This window comes from Ahaetulla prasina, chromosome 4 (genome assembly GCF_028640845.1).
Source record: "Ahaetulla prasina isolate Xishuangbanna chromosome 4, ASM2864084v1, whole genome shotgun sequence".
In the NCBI taxonomy this organism is placed as follows: domain Eukaryota; kingdom Metazoa; phylum Chordata; class Lepidosauria; order Squamata; family Colubridae; genus Ahaetulla; species Ahaetulla prasina.
Window position 1 is genome coordinate 56,341,528 of NC_080542.1, and position 21,612 is coordinate 56,363,139.

The 21,612-nt window shown below is 38.2% G+C and overlaps 1 protein-coding gene across 7 annotated transcripts in view; it reads left to right on the forward strand.

Annotated features, from left to right (window-relative positions):
- The first annotated feature begins 423 nt into the window (after positions 1 to 423).
- The window catches only part of UBA6 (ubiquitin like modifier activating enzyme 6), a 95,007-nt gene continuing 73,818 nt past the window's right edge, over positions 424 to 21,612 (forward strand). The window contains exons 1-7 of one of the 7 annotated variants that reach the window (XM_058181207.1): positions 424 to 615; positions 1,062 to 1,295; positions 2,067 to 2,133; positions 9,254 to 9,313; positions 13,121 to 13,215; positions 18,908 to 18,948; positions 20,721 to 20,815. In XM_058181207.1, the coding sequence (XP_058037190.1) occupies positions 9,273 to 9,313; positions 13,121 to 13,215; positions 18,908 to 18,948; positions 20,721 to 20,815 (272 nt within the window). In that variant the 5' untranslated portion in view covers positions 424 to 615; positions 1,062 to 1,295; positions 2,067 to 2,133; positions 9,254 to 9,272. Of the gene's footprint in view, positions 670 to 1,061; positions 1,296 to 2,066; positions 2,134 to 9,253; positions 9,314 to 13,120; positions 13,216 to 18,907; positions 18,949 to 20,720; positions 20,816 to 21,612 lie in introns of those variants that run through there. The other 6 variants (XM_058181209.1, XM_058181205.1, XM_058181210.1 and 3 more) reach the window with 6 other exon arrangements.

Sequence of the window (21,612 nt, forward strand, 5' to 3'; positions counted from 1 at the left end):
AACAAAAACCAATACCTCTCAGAGAAGGTCTTAGGGGCAGCTTAATAAAGAACGATAGAATCATATTCAAATAGAATTTAGATAAAGGCTATACATTTTGAATCTACATTCAGAGCATTTTTCCAAATTTCACACAGAGGAAAAAACTCGAACTACTGTGGGAAGAATTGCTCAGCGAGCGCAACTGAAACGCTTTAGTATTATGAACATTACTATAAGGAATATTGCTATAACACCGCCACTTTTCCGTAGAGACCGAATATAAATGATTGGAAAGCGACCCTTTCACCTGATTGGCGGTGGCGAGGGTGTGCGAAATTGACGCACCCAGGCTCCCGGGGGTGCTCGCTAGAGGAGGGAAGGGGGTTCCCGCTCTGGAGCAGGATTGGGCGGCGCGACGTGACGGGCTCGGACCTCCTCCATCCGGGGCAGAGGAGGGCCGCTCTGTTTCCCCGCCTCCGCCTATGCCGGGTCCGTGAGGCTAATTCCTGTTTTTTTCACCCCCCGCCACTCTTTGAGGTGTCTGCAAGTTTGCCTGCGTGCTCGCCATTCTTTCGAAGCAACCACGGTGAAGAGGAAGAGGCAGTTGGAAGCCGAGGCGGGCGGCCACAACGGGTGAGGAAATGAGAGGCGGAAGAAGCTGTCGCCGCTTTTGCGTCGCGATCTCGGGTGAGGCAGTCCAGGGAGGCCCTGCCGCCAGACGGCTTTCGGGGCCTTAGTTGACGGCTGCTGGCTTCAAACACTGCTGGCTTCAGAAACTCGCATCTCGCCTTCCCCGTGTCTCCCGCGGGATGAAGGGTGCAGGTTGCGTTCGTGCGAGCGTGCGTGCATGGGACCTGATGGGGAATCCCGCTAGAGATACCGAGGGGGGGCGTAGGACATGAGGCCTTGGGTGGCCTTTCCCCCTCCCCCGAAGGGAAGGAAAAGGAAAAGAAACGCCCTAGTGCTCTGTATCGCCCATATACTCCAGCGGGACAGGGAATATTGGACAGTAATCGGCATAGCGTGTATGGATTAACGCGTGCGCCGCAGCGCTGACCTTAACTGTCATTCCCTTCCAGCTTTGACCCCACGTGCACTCCGGATTTTCGCTTGTTCGGACTGAAACAATGCACGTGGTTATGAAAGGAAAATCCATATTACAGAGTGATGCCATTCTTCCAATGGAAAGATGCCGCTCGGTTAGGCATGTTCAGATCCAATTCTGTGAAGTCTCTTTTATTTGTTTTTCTGTATTCCCGAAGATTACCGCTGTCATACTCAGTACTATGGACTTTCTAGTATCTAACCTACCGGTAATGATTTATTATTGCAATATTGGATTTAGGTACCACCAAGTCCCAACAAATTATTTGAAACGTGAAAGACAAGACAGTAAAATGAAGAAGGAAACATAAGGAAGGATAGCGATGGCGAGATAACAAAGGGGAGGGGGAACAAAAGAAAACAACCTAGGTTAAAAGGAGACTTCAGTCATCCTCACCTTTAAAAGTCTTTAAATTAAACCAAGTTCCTCAATAGAGGATTTTAGCAACATAGGATGAGCGAATGGACTTATCTAAAAAGTATTAAGATGATAACATTTATAGCACATTAGTAGACTATTTGCTTTTGGCTTCTGGATGTGATGTTTGAAGCAGTATAGCATTGAATGGGGAGTTAACAAAAATATGTCATGCAATAAAAGCAGGTTAATGTTAATAGATACAGAATGGTCTCTTTAAATCCATATGAATAGTATTAATTAGGGATGTTGTTTTTAGGGATCGTTGGTAATTAAGGATATAAAACCCATTTTTCAATCCCTCTATAAAAGGTTGAATAATATTTCAGTCTTAAGAGTTATCAGCAAATAATGGAGGAATATCTATTTATGAATTTTATCCTTTGTCCATTTGCTATCTTTATACAATATGGTTTATATTCCTGTACAAATATTATATTATTTATTGTTAGAACATTAATGAAAAAGAAACTCAATATCCACCATATAAATTTTAGATTGCTAGAAAATCAATCAGATGTAATTTGAATCAAATATGAGGTATCAGTATGTCCCTTACCAGGTTGAGACTTTGAACGGAGAAAATAAATCTCTGATGTGCTGTCGCTGGCTGCAGTCATAGTACTATGGTAAGATACTACTCTTCCCTGATTTAGAAAATATAAAACTGAAGTTGGTGAAATGGGAATTAAGACCATATAAATAACCACATAAGAATATCCACATTTTTTAATGGATATAATTAACGAACTACCTCTATTTTTTTCTAAGATGATTTGTTTCCTTTATTGTCATGGCCTCCCATTTGCTCCTCAAATTTATAATCTGTTTATTTAACAAGTTTTCTCAAATCATGGCATGCCCAGTCACCTCATTTCTGAAAGAGGGACTTAATTCATTGGATGTTTTTGGAAGGCATATTTCAAATATTATATGTAAAGCTCCAGCTATACTCTGTCTGCAATCAAATGAACAAATGAAAAGGAAACTTTTACTGCTGAATAACATATCTGTCAGACCTGGCTCAGCTAGGTCCTTAGCAGTGGTGGGATTCAAATAATTTAACAATCGGTTCTCTGCCCTAATGACTGGCTGGGTTGGCATGGCCAGGGGGTGTGGCAGGCAGCACTCTCCTGCACTCCCTGGAAGCAAAAATGAGCCGGGGTGTGTGTGGATGCGCAGCTGCCCCTCGCCCCATTTTGGTCCTAATAGGCCTCCCTGCAGCCATTTGCTTTCCTTTCCCTTCTCTCTAACAGTTGATGGCAGGCTGTAAGCTAGGCACCAAGCTGAAGATGGCAGAACTGACATACTGCTCCACTTTTCAGAGGCATTAGTCCTACAGAGGAGAGACAAGAGGGAAGGGGGAGAGACAAATACGAATGCATAGTTAGTTAATGTTCAATGAGATTTGTCTGGATATTGTTAATGGAACCCCTTAAGTAACCTAGAAGCCTTGATGTGTATTGGGTTTTCCCTAAGTAGGTGCATGAATCCAAAACGTCTTTGACTTCAAATTGCTGCTCCCCTTAAAACGTGGGATGAAGAGGTGATTTTGCTGGATGTAGAGCAGAAGTGGCTGCTGGTTTGAGGAGACTGCAGTGAAACACTGGGTGAACAAGTCTGAGTGTTTTTGGGAGTTCGAGTTCAACAGTTACCAGGGTAATAATTCTTTTTATGGGAAAAGGGCCAACATATTTTGGATCCAATTTTTCAAGAGTTGTCTAAATTGTAAGTATCTGATGGAAAGATAAACTCTGTCCCCAATTTTAAAGTCTTTTGGTTTAGAGCATTTCTTATCAGTCTGTTTTTATATCATTTCCTCACCTCCTCCAAAGCCTTTCTAATTACAGGCCAGGTGTTTTGTAGTTGTAAAATTCAGTCTTTTTAGGATGCAATTTGAGGGGTAGCCTGGGACTACTTGGGAATAAATACAAAGTCCTGCCTGGTGGCTACTTTGAAAGGAATGAATCCAGTGCTACTATGTACTAAGTTATTGTAAATCACTTCAGCTAAAGGGAGGAGGTTCGCCCAGTCCTGCTGATAGTTAATGTAACATCTGGGGTATTGTTCTAAGACCCCATTCATATGTACACAGACCCTATTCATTTCAGAATGATGGGAGGTCATTCTAAGTCCCTGGGTGGTCCCTGAAAGTTTTAGGAATTCTTGCCAAAAGTTGCAAGAATTTACAAAGTGAATTGGAATCTGTGATCTGATATACCGGTAATTCTCTCCGGAGTTCCATGTGGTCTATAAATGCTGCATGAACAGTTTAGCTAAGATCCAAGGGGAGAGGATTTTTTGGCATGGTAGAAAATGCACCTGTTTTAGAGAATAGATCAGGTATCACCCAGATTACAGTGTTTCCAGAACTTTTATGTAGTTTACTATAAAGTCCATTGAACTGTCTTTCCATGGTGCTTTGGGCTCTGCCACCAGCTGAAAGAGCCCTGGTGTTTTCTCCTGATGTCTTTCTGTAGAGGCACAGGTGAGACAACTAACCACATAGCTTTCAATGTCTTTCTATAATGATGGCTATCAAAATTGACATTTAACCAGGTGTAGGGTCTTTACAAAGCTGAAGTACCCCACTAATTTCAAAACATGACTTTTTTTGTAAGACGATTATTTGTTGGCTTTCTGGGATATATAGTTTGGCTTCTACCCTGCCTAATTCATTTTGTATTGTACATTCATTTTTATGGGCTTGAAACCATTTGTCTTTTTCTAGTGCTGCTTTTAACATGGTTAAGTCCTCTGCTGTTTGGGTTTTGAGTTCGCCTTGTGCTGTGGGGGTAACCAGAGCTACCAGTTATCAGGATAGGCTAACTGGTCTCATAATTTCTGGCTTGGAACTATTATATTGCGGTAATCTGGACAGACCATCTGCTAGGAAATTCTTTCCCTGGGAGGTACTGCAAGGTGAGATTGAACCATTTGAAGTACTAAGCCCAATGGGCTTGTTTGGACGATAGCATTCGTGAGTTTTTCAGGGCCAGGTTTTTGTGGTCTGTCCATAATTCAAAAGGGGCTTTGCTCCCTTCTAAGAAATGCCTCCCAAGTCAGGAAGCCCAATGTACAACATTAAGTACATTTCCTTTTCCCAAACTGGCCACCTGTATTCAGTCTGAGCTTTTTGGAGGTGTAAGAGCATGGCTGCAGGCTCCCTGGTCATTTTTCTGCAGCAACATAGCCCCCATCGCCATGTCACTGGCATCTGCCTGGATAACAAAAGGAGGTTCAGTCAGAGTGTTTTAGCACTGGCTCTGCCGCGAACAAACACTTGAGTTTCTCGAATGCCTCTTGACATTCCATCATCCATTTCAGAGGTTGGCTAGACTTAGGCTTACCTTTTCCTTTCATCTTCACCAAGCTGGTGATGGCCAGGGCTATCTGGGTGAATGATAGGATGAACTGGTGAAAAAGAAATGTGTATCTCAGTAAGCTTTGAAGTCTGGGTGCTTGGAGGTGCCCACTCTAAAACTCCCTGCACCTTTTCAGAATCCATTTCTATTGCCTCATGGGAAATGTGATACCCCATATAGTGTATTTGGCTTTGGTAGAACTCACACTTGGACAGTTCAGTATATAGTTAGGTGGCCCAGAGTTTCTTGAGCACAGCTCTGACCAGTTTCATGTGTTCTGCCATGGTTTCAGTATAAATCAAAATCTTTCAGCTAGACTAAGACCCCTTTATATAGGCATCATGAGGTATTTCATTTATCAGCTGCATAAATACAGCGGGAGCACCGTACAGACTGAAGGGGAGAACTCAGAATTCGAAGCAACCTGGGGGCAAGTGAAAGTCACTTTCCACTCACCTCTTTCTTCCTGACCCCAAGTGACCACTGGGGTCTCGCCTGGTGGTTGCAGGCTTCCACCTCTCCCAGACTTTTGGGGAGGTCCACTCGGCCCTGGGATCCCATCAATGCCCCCCCCCAACCCTCAACCCTCTCCTGGTTGTCCTCGTGAGCCAACATCATGTGCACGGTCCCCACAGTAGAGATGTCTCTCCAGATTGACCACTATTGCAATTCTAGTGTCAGCCAGATCTCCAGCATGCATTTTGCAGCTTGCTTGACTATGGCTGCCATAGAAATGGAGAGGGAAGTTTTGGCATTTGGGAAGGGGAAGTGAGCTGTTGTGAAGTGTTCCTGTGAGAATTGGCAGGGAGGTTTGCTACCCATGAATGGAGTGGAGTTGTTTGGACTTTTCCAAGGCTAACCGACCTGGCCCTCTGGAGGCATCCATGTGCTGAAGAGGTTTCCCATAACATCATATTGGACACTGATTGGTCCTTAAAGCTGGACCCTGGGGGGAGGGCTTTGGGGTGACTTTCAATGTGTAACCTTTGTGCAAATTTTACTCAGATCTTGCCTTGCCTCCATTGCCTCACAGAGGATGTGCTGGCTTCAATCACATTGCCATTATCAGCTGTGGCTAGGGAGCTACCTCCCAAAGGAGATGGGCTCTTAAAGTGCCGCTGCTGGGGGTGAAGTTTGGGGGGATCCCAAGTCTCTGGATTCTTCCTAGCTCAAGTCTGGAATTATATGCAGGAGTATGGGGTGAATTAGGATTGGAAAATGCCAAGTGAGATATGTCACCGTGGCCCTGGAAGCAGAAGATGATTTCACTTCACAATGACAATGCCCCCACCAACTAAGGAACTATGACCAGTTTATGGCAATACTCTGTCAGCAGTTTAAAGACCTTCTAGCAGAGCATAATCCAGAGCCCGGATGAAAATCATTACCCAAGGGAGGCAATCAGTGGCAGAATACACCCCAGAATTCTGTGAGCTAGCCTGTAAACTAGCCACATGGCCTGAGGAGATCTCATTTGAATCTGTCAAAGATGAGCTAAACAATGAAGTCTACCACACCTACATCTTGCGGGGGCCTCCCCGAGACCTCCAGCACTGGTACATACTGGCTGATGAGGTGGAAATAGATTTGGCCAGGAAATGACACCTGGAGCAAGTTCTCACCTCCTGCTCACAAAGAACCTCTGAGAGTAGCCAAGGGAGGGCCAGCGCCCAAGCAGTGATCCACAGCATGCTTCAAGTGCTGAAAATTGCCGCTCTGCCAAACCTAGTCCCAAACATGCAGCCGCAGCGGGTAGGAAAGTTGAGAAGGGACTGCAGAAGGTAGAAGTATTTTGATATAGGAGAATGATTAATTGGAAGGGCGACTCAGATTCAGATTATAGAAAGAAAGAAATGTGCTCTGCACTTTCTTCAGTAATTCCATTTGCATATCTTTTTAAGCCCATACCATGTGTTTGGCTACACATTCCTAATTGCCAGCAGTGTTTATTTTGAGAAAGAAAGCACCTGATTGGGATGCGAAGAGGGGATATTGTAAGACTAATCAGATAGCTTTACCTAATGGGAAAGTTTTGGACTGGGAGGAATTGCTGATAAATAATAAGTAATAAAAAAATAAGTAGAAAAGATGGAAGTTCCACATTTTTGCCATGAAGAGAATAGCGAACAGGTCAGAAAAGAAGAAAGTTCTTTTGATGAAGAATTAATAGAAACTTCATTCTGAGAGTTCTAGGTGAAGAGGGTATAGTGCGCCCCTTTATTCTCTTCAGTTGTAAGACAGGAAAATATGTTTTACATGTCCAAGTCCAGGAAGGAAGAAGATGGTAAAAGGTTGGTATAAGGATTGAAGCTGACTAAGAACAAAGGCTAGACAGAACTATTACAGAAAGGGATCAAACCATGAAAAGAAATGAATTATTTGGAATCTGTTTATTTGAAAACATAGAAGAGAAAAGCCTAAAATTCAAACCTTTGTTCTGTAGGTAAAACTTTATACCTTGTGCTCTTCAGTAAGCTGATGAATTATGCATATATATCATATTTTGAATGTGATATTCAGGGACTCGCTGGAGAAGAGCCCAATGCTAGGAATGATTGAGGGCAAAAGAGGAAGGGGATGACAGAGAATGAGGTGGCTGGATGGAGTCACCGAAGCAGTCGGTGAAGGCTTAAATGCATTATGGGAGATGGTAGAGGACAGGAAGACCTGGAGGAACATCCATGGGGTTGCAATGGATCGGACATGACTTCGTGATTAACAGCAATCATATTTGAATAGTAAAATTATTCTAACTATGCCACATTCTAACTATGTGGATAGCTATTGAATGCATGGTTTAGAGCAGGGGTGTCAAACTCGTATCATCACAGCATCGTCACGTGATGTATCGGGACTTTCCCCCCCTTCGCTAAACTGGGTGGGGGCGGGGCCAACATGTGATGCATCCAGCCGTGGGCCGCTAGTTTGACACCCCTGGTTTAGGGGAAGGAGATTTACTGCCAGATCAAATATGAAATATGTCAGAAATTGAGCAAGGACTCCCATGAGATCACAATTATTTATCCTTTTTAAACAGGTATTGAGATTGTTTAAAGCTTAGGCATAAGATACATTATTTTCTTTTTGAGTCATTTAGAACTTCATCTATTGTATTGAATGTGAATTAAACCAGTGCTTTGCTTTAGTATAATGTTTAGCATAACATTGATATATAGTGTAGAATAATTATTTGACTTATTCTCACAAACCAAAGCTGCATTCTTTGACACAGTTTTCTTGAAATCAGACCATCTGAACAAAAGGAATTTGTTCATGAGATTGTAAGACTGATCAGGAATAAATGTGTGTTTAATGCTGAGCTTACATTTTATAAAATATAAAACATTAATAACTTTTGTGAATTGAATTATTGAATGAATTGATTGTGGAAGAGCATATATCTGAAAACAGATCAGAAAAATAAGTTTAACAACTTAAGGTACATATATATTTAGTTATGTAATTTGTGCCAGGGGAGAATCTAGCGTAACATTACAGTTGTATGCACAGTATATGAAATAATTATGAGTGAAATATTCTCTCCAGATAAACATTTCATATTAGCATAGTGCATAATACATAAAATGAAAAGTATAACTATAGAGCAATTTGAAAACTGAAACGTATTGAAAATTTCAAGAATAACGTAATATACAGGCAATATAGCTTTTAGAATTATATTTATGTTATAGGCACTTACCAACTGTTATTTGTCAAATGTCTAGGAATCCTGAGTAGGAGCATTTTATGGGAAAATATTAATGTAGTATATATGGTTGCTACATGTACTACCGTTGATTTTACAAAAGTATCCATCTAATTAAGCAAAACACATAGCTGTGTGTATAACACTTTTGTTTATTTCTGTGGAATAAACTTAGAACTTTGACAGGTAAGGAATGCTTGCACCTACAAGCTGACTTATTTTTATTTCCATATTCAGTAATTACAAATATAATTAAAAACTCTTAGACCTATGTAAAAAGAAACGAGAGGTACATACATTTTCTAGATTCATTATGTAGTGAATCTACAGTAATCATTACTTAGGAAGGTGCAAAATGTGTTTCAAAAGGGAAAACAGAATTCCAAGAGCATCGCTCTTTAAATCTATAAAGCAGCTATGTTTTCCTCAAAGCTTTTATGACTGTTTCATAATCTGCTAACATGCATGTTTAAAAGGAAACTTTAGTCTCTATTCCCATATTGAGAGATGTGCAAAACAAGTCTCTCAAAGGCATTCCTAGCTTTTGCTGTTACCTTTTTGTTTCAGCAGTGAATTATTTAATTCACACATTTTCATATATTTGCTTACTTGAAGAAATAGCATAAATTGTAGGAGATCATCTGTTGGCAAAATATTTATTTGTCTTTTTGTTTCCAGTCCAAGCAAGTGTTTAGTAATGGCAGCAGATTCAATGGAGATAGATGATGCTTTGTATAGGTAAGCATTTTAAGAAAAGTTTAATTTGTTTTAATAAACCATAGATAATATTTAAGTTTTAATGTCAAATAAACTTTTTCGATTAAACAATGAATTTAAATATAGAGGTAAGACTGTTTCTATCATAAACTTTATTTTATTAACACATACTTTACACTCAGTTTAAAGAATGTTATTTCCTTGAAATGTTTCTTCTGAAAACTGTGCCAAGAAATTGTTTTACTCTTCTCTTTTCTGTATTTTAATAATCCATTTTCTGCATAGAAATTCTAATTTCTGATGAAAGCTTTTTTCCTAGGATACGTTGACTGTATTTAGGAGATTATGAGCATGTATGTGCTGTCTTATTCCAAACTAAATTTGGACTTTCATACTTGAGCATTATAGGGTCAGAATCAGAGATGTAAAACCAAGGAATCCCACTATTTGTAGGCCATAGCTATTTTGATTGAAATGAAGAAACTTCTTGGATTGTTAGCAAAACTTGGAACATCTTGTTGATGTGCAAGACTGCAGGTTATAGGACATAAAATTCTAAGGCTGGAAGGGAGCTGACTAACCCTCTGCTTAAAGCAAGAGTCTTATACCATCCTAGTCAAATTTCCAGTGATGGAGCTCCCAGAACTTTGGGAGGCAAGTTATTCCATTGATTAACTGTTCTCACTGTCAGAAAATTTCTCCTTACTTCTAGGTTGGATCTCTCTTTAATGATCTTCCACCCTTTACTTCTTATTCTGTCCTTGGGCTTTGGAGAATAAGTCATTCTCTTCTTCTCTGTGACAGCCCCTCAAGACACTAGAAGACAATGATCATGTCCCTCCCCAATCCTTCTTTTTTTTTAAACAAGTTTTTTTTTAAAAAGAACAAACCACATACAAATCTTTATTGAACAAGGTATCAGTTGGATACATAATTAAACATATTTCAAATTTCACCCCCTCATTGTATCATTTATTAATGTTTTCCCCTCTTTGAATTTTTTAATAGCCCATTTCTTTCAAAAGTTTTATTCCATCCCTTTATCCTGAAAAGTATTTAATCAAATCTAGTTCCCACATTTTTTATCCCCTTTCTTGCCCCAAACTTCTTAAAAAGAACAGAAGTACAACTCAATTATCTCAAATATTTATCAAAGATCAATAACCAATAAATAAAATAAAAGCAAGATCAAAATCTCTCCTATCTTAAATCTCACCTTAATTAAAAAGTCATCCATCACTTATTTGTTGCAAAATCCCATTCCAAATAAAAGACAAAATAATAAAAATCTCTCCTATCTTAACTCTCACCTTAATTAAAAGGTCTCCCATCACTTATCTATTTCAAAAACCCATTCCAAGTAAAAAACTTTTAAAATAGTATTGATTATCTCAAATATTTATCAAAGATCAATAACCAAGAAATAAAATAAAAGCAAGGCAAAATCTTTCCTATTTTTTTTTTTCATTTATATCCCGCCCTTCTCCAAAGACTCAGGGTGGCTTACACTATGTTAGCAATAGTCTTCATTCTATTTGTATATTTATATACAAAGTCAACTTATTGCCCCCAACAATCTGGGTCCTCATTTTACCTACCTTATAAAGGATGGAAGGCTGAGTCAACCTTGGGCCTGGTGGGACTAGAACCTGCAGTATTTGCAGGCAGCTGCTGTTAATAACAGACTGCATTAGCAGTCTGAGCCACAGAGGCCCATCATGTTAAATCTCACCTTAATTAAAAGGTCTCCCATTACTTATTTATTTCACAAACCCTTTCCAAATAAAAACTTTAAAATAGTAAAATAAATCAAAAGAGCAAAATAAAAGGGAACATCCTCTCATTTCTACTCATATTCTAGTAGTTCTGTTGGAACTTCTATCTCAAAATGAAAAACAAAATAAAAAGGAACAAATATAAAAACCAAGTAAAAATCTCTTCTATCTTAAATCTCACCTTAATTGAAAGGTCTCACATCACTTATTTCAAAGTCCCATTCCAGATAAAAACTATCTTAAAAAACATTAAAATAATACAATCAAAAGAAAAAAGAAAAAAGGAACAAACATCATCCCATTTCTCATACAATATTCATATTTAAATGTGTTAAAAGCTTTATCTCCAAGTACTTCAATTTCACTAGATGTGTTCAAAAACTATATTTTCTTAACTCATTAAATTCCTTTTTTGCCCCCAACCTTCTCTCCTCAACATTTTTATAATTCTCTAATCTTTAATATACATTTTACTGGTTACAACATTCTTGCCTAAATGGCACATTATCTATTTCCCTTGTTTATTCTTTAATGTTACAATTCTTAAAGGTCAACCATCTGGCTGCAAGAATATTTCTTTGGAATGCCCTGAAATCACAAGAACACTCCCCTCCTGTATTTCTTCTAATCTAAAGATAGATTAGATGTCAGTCTTTAGTTTTGTTTAATGTTATTTTCTATTTTCTTCTTTAATATTATCAGTGTTAAAGGTCAACTATCTGGATACAAAAATTGTCCTTTGAAATTATTCTGAAATCACAAGAATATTTCCCAGTTGCATTTCTTCTTCTTTAGGTGTCAGTCTTTGTACTGCAGTTACAATCCACAATTAACAAAGTATCCATTTTGGAGCTAAGTTTTCCTTTGTTTCAATTTGTTTCAATTTATTGCCTCCTTTCAGTCCCGCAAATAGTTACATTATAATCTTTTATAGCCAAAATTATAAAGAGTGGAGGAATTGAAATAAAGTCACTTAAAATCCATTTTTATAATCCTAATCAGTCTCATTTTTTCCTTCTTTTTCTCCCCACCCCTTCTTGATTGTAGTTATTAAAATAGTCAATAAAAAAACTTTTAGGGTTCTCCAAAATCAATTATAATTGAAGTGTATATTTTCTTCTAATTAGAATTCTTAAAGTAGGTTTCAAACCCTCTGTTTCCAGGTTTTGGGTATCTTTAATTATTTCCTTCCATTTTCATTTCCTGTTTCAATTTAGCCATTGTTCACAGTTATTCTTAAAATGCTTATTGGCAAACTTGCCTTAAATACCTCTTTGTGAGCTGGTAGTAACTCACCCGGCTTCAATATCTATTCAATAATTATGCTTACTCCTCCTGCCCGTTCTTGTGGCTGCCCCAACTTCAAGCAGCTGTTGATGGCTGCGGTCCTCCTCGCTGGGTCGAGGGAAAAAAGCTAGAGCTGCAGGGAATTTGCAGCTTCCCCATCTGCTCCGGCGGCTCCCTCATTCTTCGCCGATCCTACAAGTCGGCTATGGTCCAAAATGGACCCCCATTTCGAGGAGATTGTCGGAACTCACCCCAGAGCTCCCGGGGTTCATGTCTGTTTCGTCACGACGTTGGCCACACCTCCCTCGCCCAATCCTTCTCTTCAATAGGCTAGACAAACCTAGCTCCCTCAACCATTCATATGATTTACCCTCTAGGCTCTTCATTATCTTTGTTCTCCGCACATTTTCTAGGGTCTCAAGCATTTTTTTTTGTATCATAACACAGTATTCCAAGGCTAGTATTATCATTTCTTCTATCTTGATATTTTCCCTCTGTTGCTGCATCCCAGGATTGGATTGACTTTTTTGGCAGCTGAAGCACTTTGCTGGATCATGATTGTGTTCTTTTGAAGTTATTATAGGATAATATATTAATTTCCCTAAGTAATTGCTTAATATCCAAAATTTGCAAAAAGGTATTTTTTGAGATCAAATTAATTTTTCTCTTCTGTGAAGTTTATCAGAAGTGAGAGTTTTTGCAAATTGCACTACTTTATGCTGTTAATTATAATTATTTATGATTTTCTTTTAATACTTGCATGTAGTCGGCAGAGATATGTTCTTGGAGATACAGCAATGCACAAGATGGCTCAGTCTCATGTATTCCTAAGTGGAATGGGCGGGCTTGGAGTGGAAATTGGTAAGTGAATAGAATTTTTTAAGCTGTCCAGAGCCTTTAGAATCAAGTAAACTATAAACAACATAAACTTTTTTGCTATTTTTTTTAATTGGAAAAAATTATTACATTTATTGTGCAGTAGGATAAATTTATTGTGTATAGGAACCTGGAATGTAAGAACCATGAATCAAGGCAAGCTGGATGAGGTCAAACAAGAGATGACAAGACTGAACATCAACATTTTATGAATCAGTGAACTAAAATGGACAGGAATGGGTGAATTTAATTCAGATGACCATCAGGTATACTACTGCGGGCAAGAATCCCTCAAAAGAAATGGAGTAGCCTTCATAGTCAATAAAAGAGTAGGAAAAACAGTACTGGGATACAATCCCCAAAATGACAGAATGATCTCAGTTCGAATCTAAGGCAAACCACTCAACATCACAGTAGTCCAAGTCTGTGCCCCAACCACTGGTGCTGAAGAGGATGAAGTTGACCAGTTCTAGGAAGCTCTAGAACACCTTATAGAATTAACACCAAAAAATGATGTCCTTATCATCATGGGGGATGGGAATGCTAAAGTAGGAAGTCAAAAGATAATCGGAATAATGGGCAAGTTTGGCCTTGGGGTACAAAATGAAGCAGGGCACAGGCTGGTAGAATTTTGTTAAGAGAATACGGTGGTCATAGTGAACACTCTTCCAATAACCCGAGAGATGAGTCTACACATGGACATCACCAGACAGTCAACACAGAAATCAGATTGACTGTGCTCTGTAGCCAAAGATGGAGAAGCTCTATACAGTCAGTAAAAACAAGACCAGGAGCTGACTGTGGCTCAGATCACGAACTTCTCATTGCAAAATTTAGGCTTAAATTGAAGAAAGTAGGGAAAAGCACTAGGCTACTCAGGTATGAACTAAATCATATCCCTAATGAATATACAGTAAAGTTGGCAAATAGATTTAAGGAATTAGGTTTGATAGAGTGCCTGAAGAACTATGGATGGAGGTCTACAACATTGTACAAGAGGTAGCAACTAAAACCATCCCAAAGAAAAAGAAAAACAAATAGCTGAGGAAAGGGAAGCGAAAGACAAGGGAGGAAGAGAAAGATACACCCAATTGAATGCAGAATTCTATAGAATAGCTAGAAGAGATAAGAATGCCTTCTTAAATGAACAGTGCAAAGAAATAGAAGAAAAAAATAAAATAGGAAGGATCAGAGATCTCTTCAGGAAAATTGGAGATATGAAGGGAACTTTCATGCAAAGATGGGCATGATAAAAGACCAAAATGGGAGGGACCTAACAGAGGCAGAAGAGATTAAGAAGAGGTGGCAAAATTACACAGAAGAACTATACAAGAACGAATTTAATGTCCCTGATAACCACGATGGGGTAGTCATTGACCTCGAGCCAGACATCCTGGAATGCGGTCAAATGGGCCTTAGGAAGTCTGAGCAATAACAAAGCTAGTAAAGGTGACAGTATTCCAGCTGAGCTATTCAAAATCTTGAAAGAGGATGCAGTGAAATTGCTACATTCAATTTGCCAGCAAATTTGAAAAATTGAACAATGGTCACAGGATTGGAAAAGGTCAGTTTGCATTCCAATTCCAAAGAAGGGCAATGCCAAAGAATGTTCAAGCTACTGCACCATTGCACTCATTTCACATGCTAGCAAAATTATGATCAAAATCCTACAAGCTAGGCTCCAGCAGTATGTGGACTGAGAACTACCAGAAGTACAGACAGGATTTTGAAGAGGCCGAGGAACTAGAGATAAAATTGCCAACATACACTGGATCATGGAGAAAGCTAGGGAGTTCCAGAAAAATATCTATTTCTGCTTCATTGACTATGCCTTTGATTGTGTGGATCACAACAAATTGCGGCAAGTTCTTAAAGAGATGGGAGTACCAGACCATCTTATTTGTCTCTTGAGATATCTATATGTGGGTCAAGAAGCAACAGTGAGAACTGGACATGGAATCATTGATTGGTTCAAAATTGGGAAAGGAGTTCGGCCAATCTGCATACTGTCACCCTGCCTATTTAACCTATATGCAGAGCACATCATGAGAAAAGTGGGGCTAGAAAAATCACAAGTTGGAATTAAGATTTCCAGAAGAAATATCAACAACCTCAGATATGCAAATGATACCACTCTAATGGCAGAAAGTGAAGAGGAACCAAAGAGCCTCTTGATGCGGGTAAAAGTTGTTAGTTGCGAAGTCGTGTCCGACCCATCGCGACCCCATGGACAACGTTCCCCAGGCCTTCCTGTCCTCTACCATCCTCTGGAGTCCATTTAAACTCATGCCTACTGCTTCAGTTGGCTTGAAACTCAACGTTAAGAAAACCAAGATCATGGCATTCGGTCCTCTCAATTCCTGGCAAATAGAGGGGGAAGAAATGGAGGTAGTTACAGATTATATTTTCCTGGGCTCCAAGATCACCGCAAATGGCAACTACAGATAAGAAATTAAAAGACGCTCCTGGAGAGGAAAGCTATGGCAAATCTAGACGGCATACTAAAAAGCAGAGACATCATTCTGCCCCCAAAAGTGCATATAGTTTATGGTTAACCATAGCATATAGGCTATTGTTTTCTCAGTTACAATGTATGACTGTGAAAGTTGGACCATAAGGAAGCCTGAGCGCCAAAAAATTGAGGCCTTTGAACTATGATGCTGGAGAAGACTCCTGCGAGTCCCTTGGACTGCAAGGCGATCAAATCAGTCAGTCCTAGAGGAGATCAACTCTGACTGCTCTTTGTAAGGCCAGATGCTGAAGATGAAACTCAAATACTTTGGTCACCTAATGAGAAGGAAGGACTCACTGGAGAAGAGCCTAATGCTGGGAACGATTGAGGGCAAGAGAAGAGTGGGATGACATAGAATGAAGTGGCTGGATGGAGTCACTGAAGCAGTTGGTGTGAGATTAAATGTACTCTAGAGGATGGTAGAGGACAGGAAGGCCTGGAGGAATGTTGTCCATGGGGTCGCATGGGTCAGACATTACTTCACGACTTACAACAAGAACAAGGATAAACTTATATTTTCTACTAATTGGAATATATTAAATATAGAACTATTACCTGCATCATAAAAATCACTCAAGTAAAATGAATTACAAAGATAATTACAGACGAATTACAATTACAAATTACAATTACAAAGATAATTACAGACGACCCCCATCCCGTTAAAGACCTTGGAGTTTTCATGTCAAATGATCCAGGTGCCAAAGCCCACTGCAACTACATAGCAAAAAAAGCTCTAAGAGTTGTAAACCTAATCTTACGTAGCTTCTTTTCCAAAAACACCACACTACTAACCAGAATATATAAAACATTTGCTAGACCAATTCTAGAATACAGCTCATCTGTTTGGAACCCTCACCACATCTCTGACATCAATACAATTGAACGTGTCCAGAAATATTTTACAAGAAGAGTTCTCCATTCCTCTGAAAACAACAAAATACCTTATCCCACCAGGCTTGAAATCCTAGGCTTAGAAAACTTGGAACTCCGTCGCCTTTGACAAGACCTAAGTTTAACTCACAGAATCATCTATTGTAATGTCCTTCCTGTCAAAGACTACTTCAGCTTTAATTGCAATAATATTAGAGCAACCAATAGATTTAAACTTAATGTCAACCACTTTAATCTAGGTTGCAGAAAATATGACTTCTGTAACAGAATCATCAGTGCTTGGAATACTTTACCTGACTCTGTGGTCTCTTCCCATAATCCTAAAAGCTTTAACCAAAAACTTTCTACTATTGACCTCGCCCCATTCCTAAGAGGACCATAAGGGGCGTGCATAAGCGCACAAACGTGCCTACCATTCCTGTCCTATTGTTTTTCTTTTCTTCTTCCTATATATAAATATGCTTATACCTCCTTATATTTACTCATATATGTGTTTATATACTATATAATCTTTTTGTATGATACCTACATATATTGTAACAAAATAAATAAATAAATAAATAAATAAATAAATATATTCTCATTGTTTGGAGAAGAAACTTCATGAATTTCTTGGAAGGATTTTTATATAGTAATACTTTAGCCTCATATATTGTAGAGATATAATTACAACTTCTTAAAATTTTAATCTCCGCTACAGTAGAAGCATCAGAGCCTGACTTATAAATATAGATGATAATAGAATAAGAATAACCAGATAGTGCATTGATTGGACTGAAATGATAGACTGCTGTTGTAGTCTCTTCTAATAGATACTGCCTCTTGCTGACATTTAGTTTTTCTGATGGATTGATTTATATAGATCATTATTAGAATCTACTTTTGGTTTACTTAGTACTTTGGCTTTTTTGAATATTTTGTTTCAGAAAGATGTCGCTTTTTGTAAATCTACCACATATGACAAAATGGTCTTTTCTGATTGCAGCCTTTCAAACATTTTGATAACTAATTATGAGACATTTGTAATGGGAGTTAAATGCCAGGGATCTTTTCCTGTATCTCTTGTATTGAAGCAGATAGAAAGCCATCTAATTTCCATAATATTTGCCTCTTCATATCATCTTTTTGTTTTCCTAAATCTATGTCTCATACTTCTTTTAAATCTTTTATAAAATAATAATCTATCTTAAGATAAGTTTTCTTTTAAACCTACAAAGAATTGGGTGTGTATTCCATAAACATTAGCATTATAAACATTACTACCTTTGTAGTAATAAATAAAGTCATTACTTACATTTATAAAGCATTCTAATACGTTAAACATACTAAAGGGAAAGGTTTCTCCTGCCCAGTCTTGTCCAATTAGAGGGGACAGTGCTCATCTCTGTTTCCTAGCCAAGAGAGCCACCAGCATTGTCTGAAGACACTTCCATGGTCATGTAACCGGCATGACTATGCTGAGGCACATAGAACACTATTACTTCCCACCAAAGTGGTACCTATTTATCTATTAGGATTTGCAAGCTTTTGAACTGCTAGGTCGGCAGGAACTGGGGCAAGTAATGGGAGCTTACCCTATCATGTGGTGTTTGGGTCTTGAACCTAATCTGTCAGTTTTCTAGCTGACAAGCTCAACATCTTTAAATACTGAGCCATTGTGCCTTTTTAAGTATACTAATGGAATACAAATCCTTACAATATTTAATTAAACTAGAATTAGAATTAACAAATTATTTATTTAATAATCACTCTATTCCTATGAGGAAGAAAAATGTTAAAAGGAATAAGAACTTGAAGTAAGGCAAAAATTCTACAGCAACTGAGGTGTCACCATGGCTTCAATTGTGTAGATATAATTGCTGGTATAAATGGATGGGCATCAATTAAGTTTATAAATTGGCCATCTTACTTTATGCTCTCAATTTAAGCTGTAGTTATTAATGGTTTTTTTTCCTTTTGTACTACTCTTTTTTGAAAATTAGCTTTTAGCAGATCTATCTGCATAGAAGTATAACACATACACATACTGAGTGGGAGAAGCACATCTTCAATACAAGTTTCAGCTGGAGCTGGCAATCTTAGACAATATGAGGAACATTGCATTGTACAGGATGTCTATCTATATTGTACACTATACTTTATATTTTCTTTTGATAATAGAAAATTATCTTAATTTTACAGTCTTAAATTCAGGGTTATCTTTAGTGGAGGAATAAGTACAGTATATAGTTATAAATGGTTAATATGTACTAGAAATTTATAACTCTTCAGTTTTCTTTTCAGCTAAGAACATAGTTCTTGCAGGAATAAAGGTAAGAAGAAAGACATTCTAATTTTTAAGAATAAATATTTTGTATATGTTTATTTTAAGGTATTTTGCTTCCTAAAAAACTGATGAGACTGTCATGAATTTCACACAAACACTAGCAAAATATTAAAAAATAGTATCTTGATTCTCAGATGCTGATATATATATATGACTAGAAAATATAAAAGTCACATTATGACTGGTTTAGAATTGCTTGCAATTGCATATAGCTTTGCCACATATCTACACTGTGAAGGGATTGATGATTAAGTGTAGGTCTCTAATTAAAACTCTCCAGAGAGTTGATATAAATGTACCTAAATTAGGCAACAAATATCCCAACATTTTATTCTATGCTGGCAATGCAGCTCTTCTCTCCTTATTTTCTGTTGGCATGAAGTGGGCACTGAGAACCATGGCATCCTACTGTAATGAGGAAGAATTAATAATCAATTATGATAAATCTAATGTTCTAGTTTTCTCTGACAAAAAACAAAAGCATAATTGGACAATTAATTCAGGGGTGAAATGCTACTGGTTTGGACCAGTTCACCTGAACTAGTAGTAATAAAAGCTACTGGTTCGGGAAGACAGATAGTAAAAAAACTGCTACAGGTTCGAATGAACCAGTATTTCCGATGGTCAGCTGTGCCGCACGATTTATATTTGCAGGAAATCCTGCTTTCTAGCGAATCTAAATCACATGGCACAGCTGTTCCCCCCTCGCTGTTCTACTTACCTTAGAAAAGGCTTCTGAATCATCCTTCTTCAGTGCTGCATGGTAGTGCCTGCAGTGTGCAGACATGCAAAGTGCGCATTTGGTGTGCATTGTGCAGGCAGGCACACAGCCAACTGGTAGCAAAGTGAAACGATAGCAGACTTCAGAGCATTTCACCCCTGAATTTATTCCCATGAATTAAAACAGATTAAATGTTTTAAAAACTTGGGCACTGTATTTCAGACTTCAAGGAAATGAACAATCCATGTAAATTATGCTACTGCTACTGCCACTGTCCAAAGGAGGGTGCAAGCAATAATTCAATTTCATACACAATGGGGAAAATTACTTTCCAGTAGCAATGAAATTGTTTATGGCTAAAATAATTGCCCAACTACTAACCTGAGATACAATTTGGCCCATATACAAATCTGAGGATTTATGAAGCCATTCATTTAAATTTTCTTCGGTGATTGGTATACCAAAGGAAGTGGTGGCTTGAAGTGAATGTGCCAAGAGTTAAGGTTTCTAATCTCAGGATTTATAATGATGTTTGACCCTACAGACTTGATGCCTTACTATTGTCAAGACAGCTCCAATCTCACTGGTACTGTATCTAAATAGCAGAAGCTTGTATCTTGGCTTCTCTCCAGAATATTTAGGCCAGTTAAGTCTGGAGAAGGCTGAATCAACAATAAAAGAGATAATCAGGGACATTGATAGTAAAAATGATATCGCTAATACCCCTGAGTTGCAAAACATGACCATGTGGCTGTTGGACACTGCAATCAGTCATAAATGAAATCTGGTTGCCAAATGCCTGAAATGTGATCATGTGACTTCAGAGGTATTGTAGCAGTGGTAACTTTGAGAATGGATTGTAAGTAACTTTTTTTGATTGCCTCGTAACTTTGAATGATCATTAAATCACCGGTTGTAAGTCAAAGACTACTTGTAGTTCATAGATGTGATAGATGTGTGATAGTGTGTATATTTATGATGTTGCCTCACTGCTACTTCAAATTTAATTTATTCCTTTCTTCTAATATTATTTCAAGGCTCTCACTATCCATGATACCAAACAATGCAAGACATGGGATTTAGGAACAAACTTCTTTGCTCGTGAAGATGATGTTCTAAATGTAAGGAACAGGTCTGTACAATGTTTAAAATATTGTGAGCAAATGTATGTTATCTATGTTGACAGATTTTACCCTTGTGTTCATGGTCCAGTCTTCAAAATTATTGCAATCCTTGTATGAGCTCTATCCAAGCTATATTTTTATATCTACTAAAGAATATCAATAAGATCATATTTCCAAATTGTGGGTGAAATTTATATACTACATTCTTTGATGGTGTGCAGAATGCAGTTACCGTATTTTTTGGTCTATAAAAAAAGTGGATGGAAATGTCTGTGCATCTTATAGAGCAAATTTTGCTGAAGCCCTGAACATCTGCTGGCCCTCACCCTTTGGCCTCTGCCTCCCAGCAATTTGCTCCTTGCAGCAAACAGCCTGGTCATCTTCAGCACAGCCTAATTTAGCACAAGCAGCTGATTGGCAGTAGGATTGGCCTCCCAGAATACTGCCAATCAGCTGTTTCAGGCTGTGGGGATTGCTGCCGCCCATCACCACTGTCACCACCCATTGCCACACAGTCTAATATTTTTCTAATTATACTTTCATCTGTACGTGTATGCTCATTTTTCCAATATTGTGCAAATACAATTCTCACTGCTATTAGCATATGCGTTATTAAATATGTAATTCCTTTATTATAATTTTCTGGTAAAATACCTAACATAAATATTTCTGGTTTAAAGTCTATGTGCTGCTTTATCATTTTCTCTAACCATGTATGTATTTTTGTCCAGTTTTTTTGTTTTTGCCTTTAAACATGTCCACCACATGTGATAATAAGAACCTGGTATCTGATTACATTTCCAAC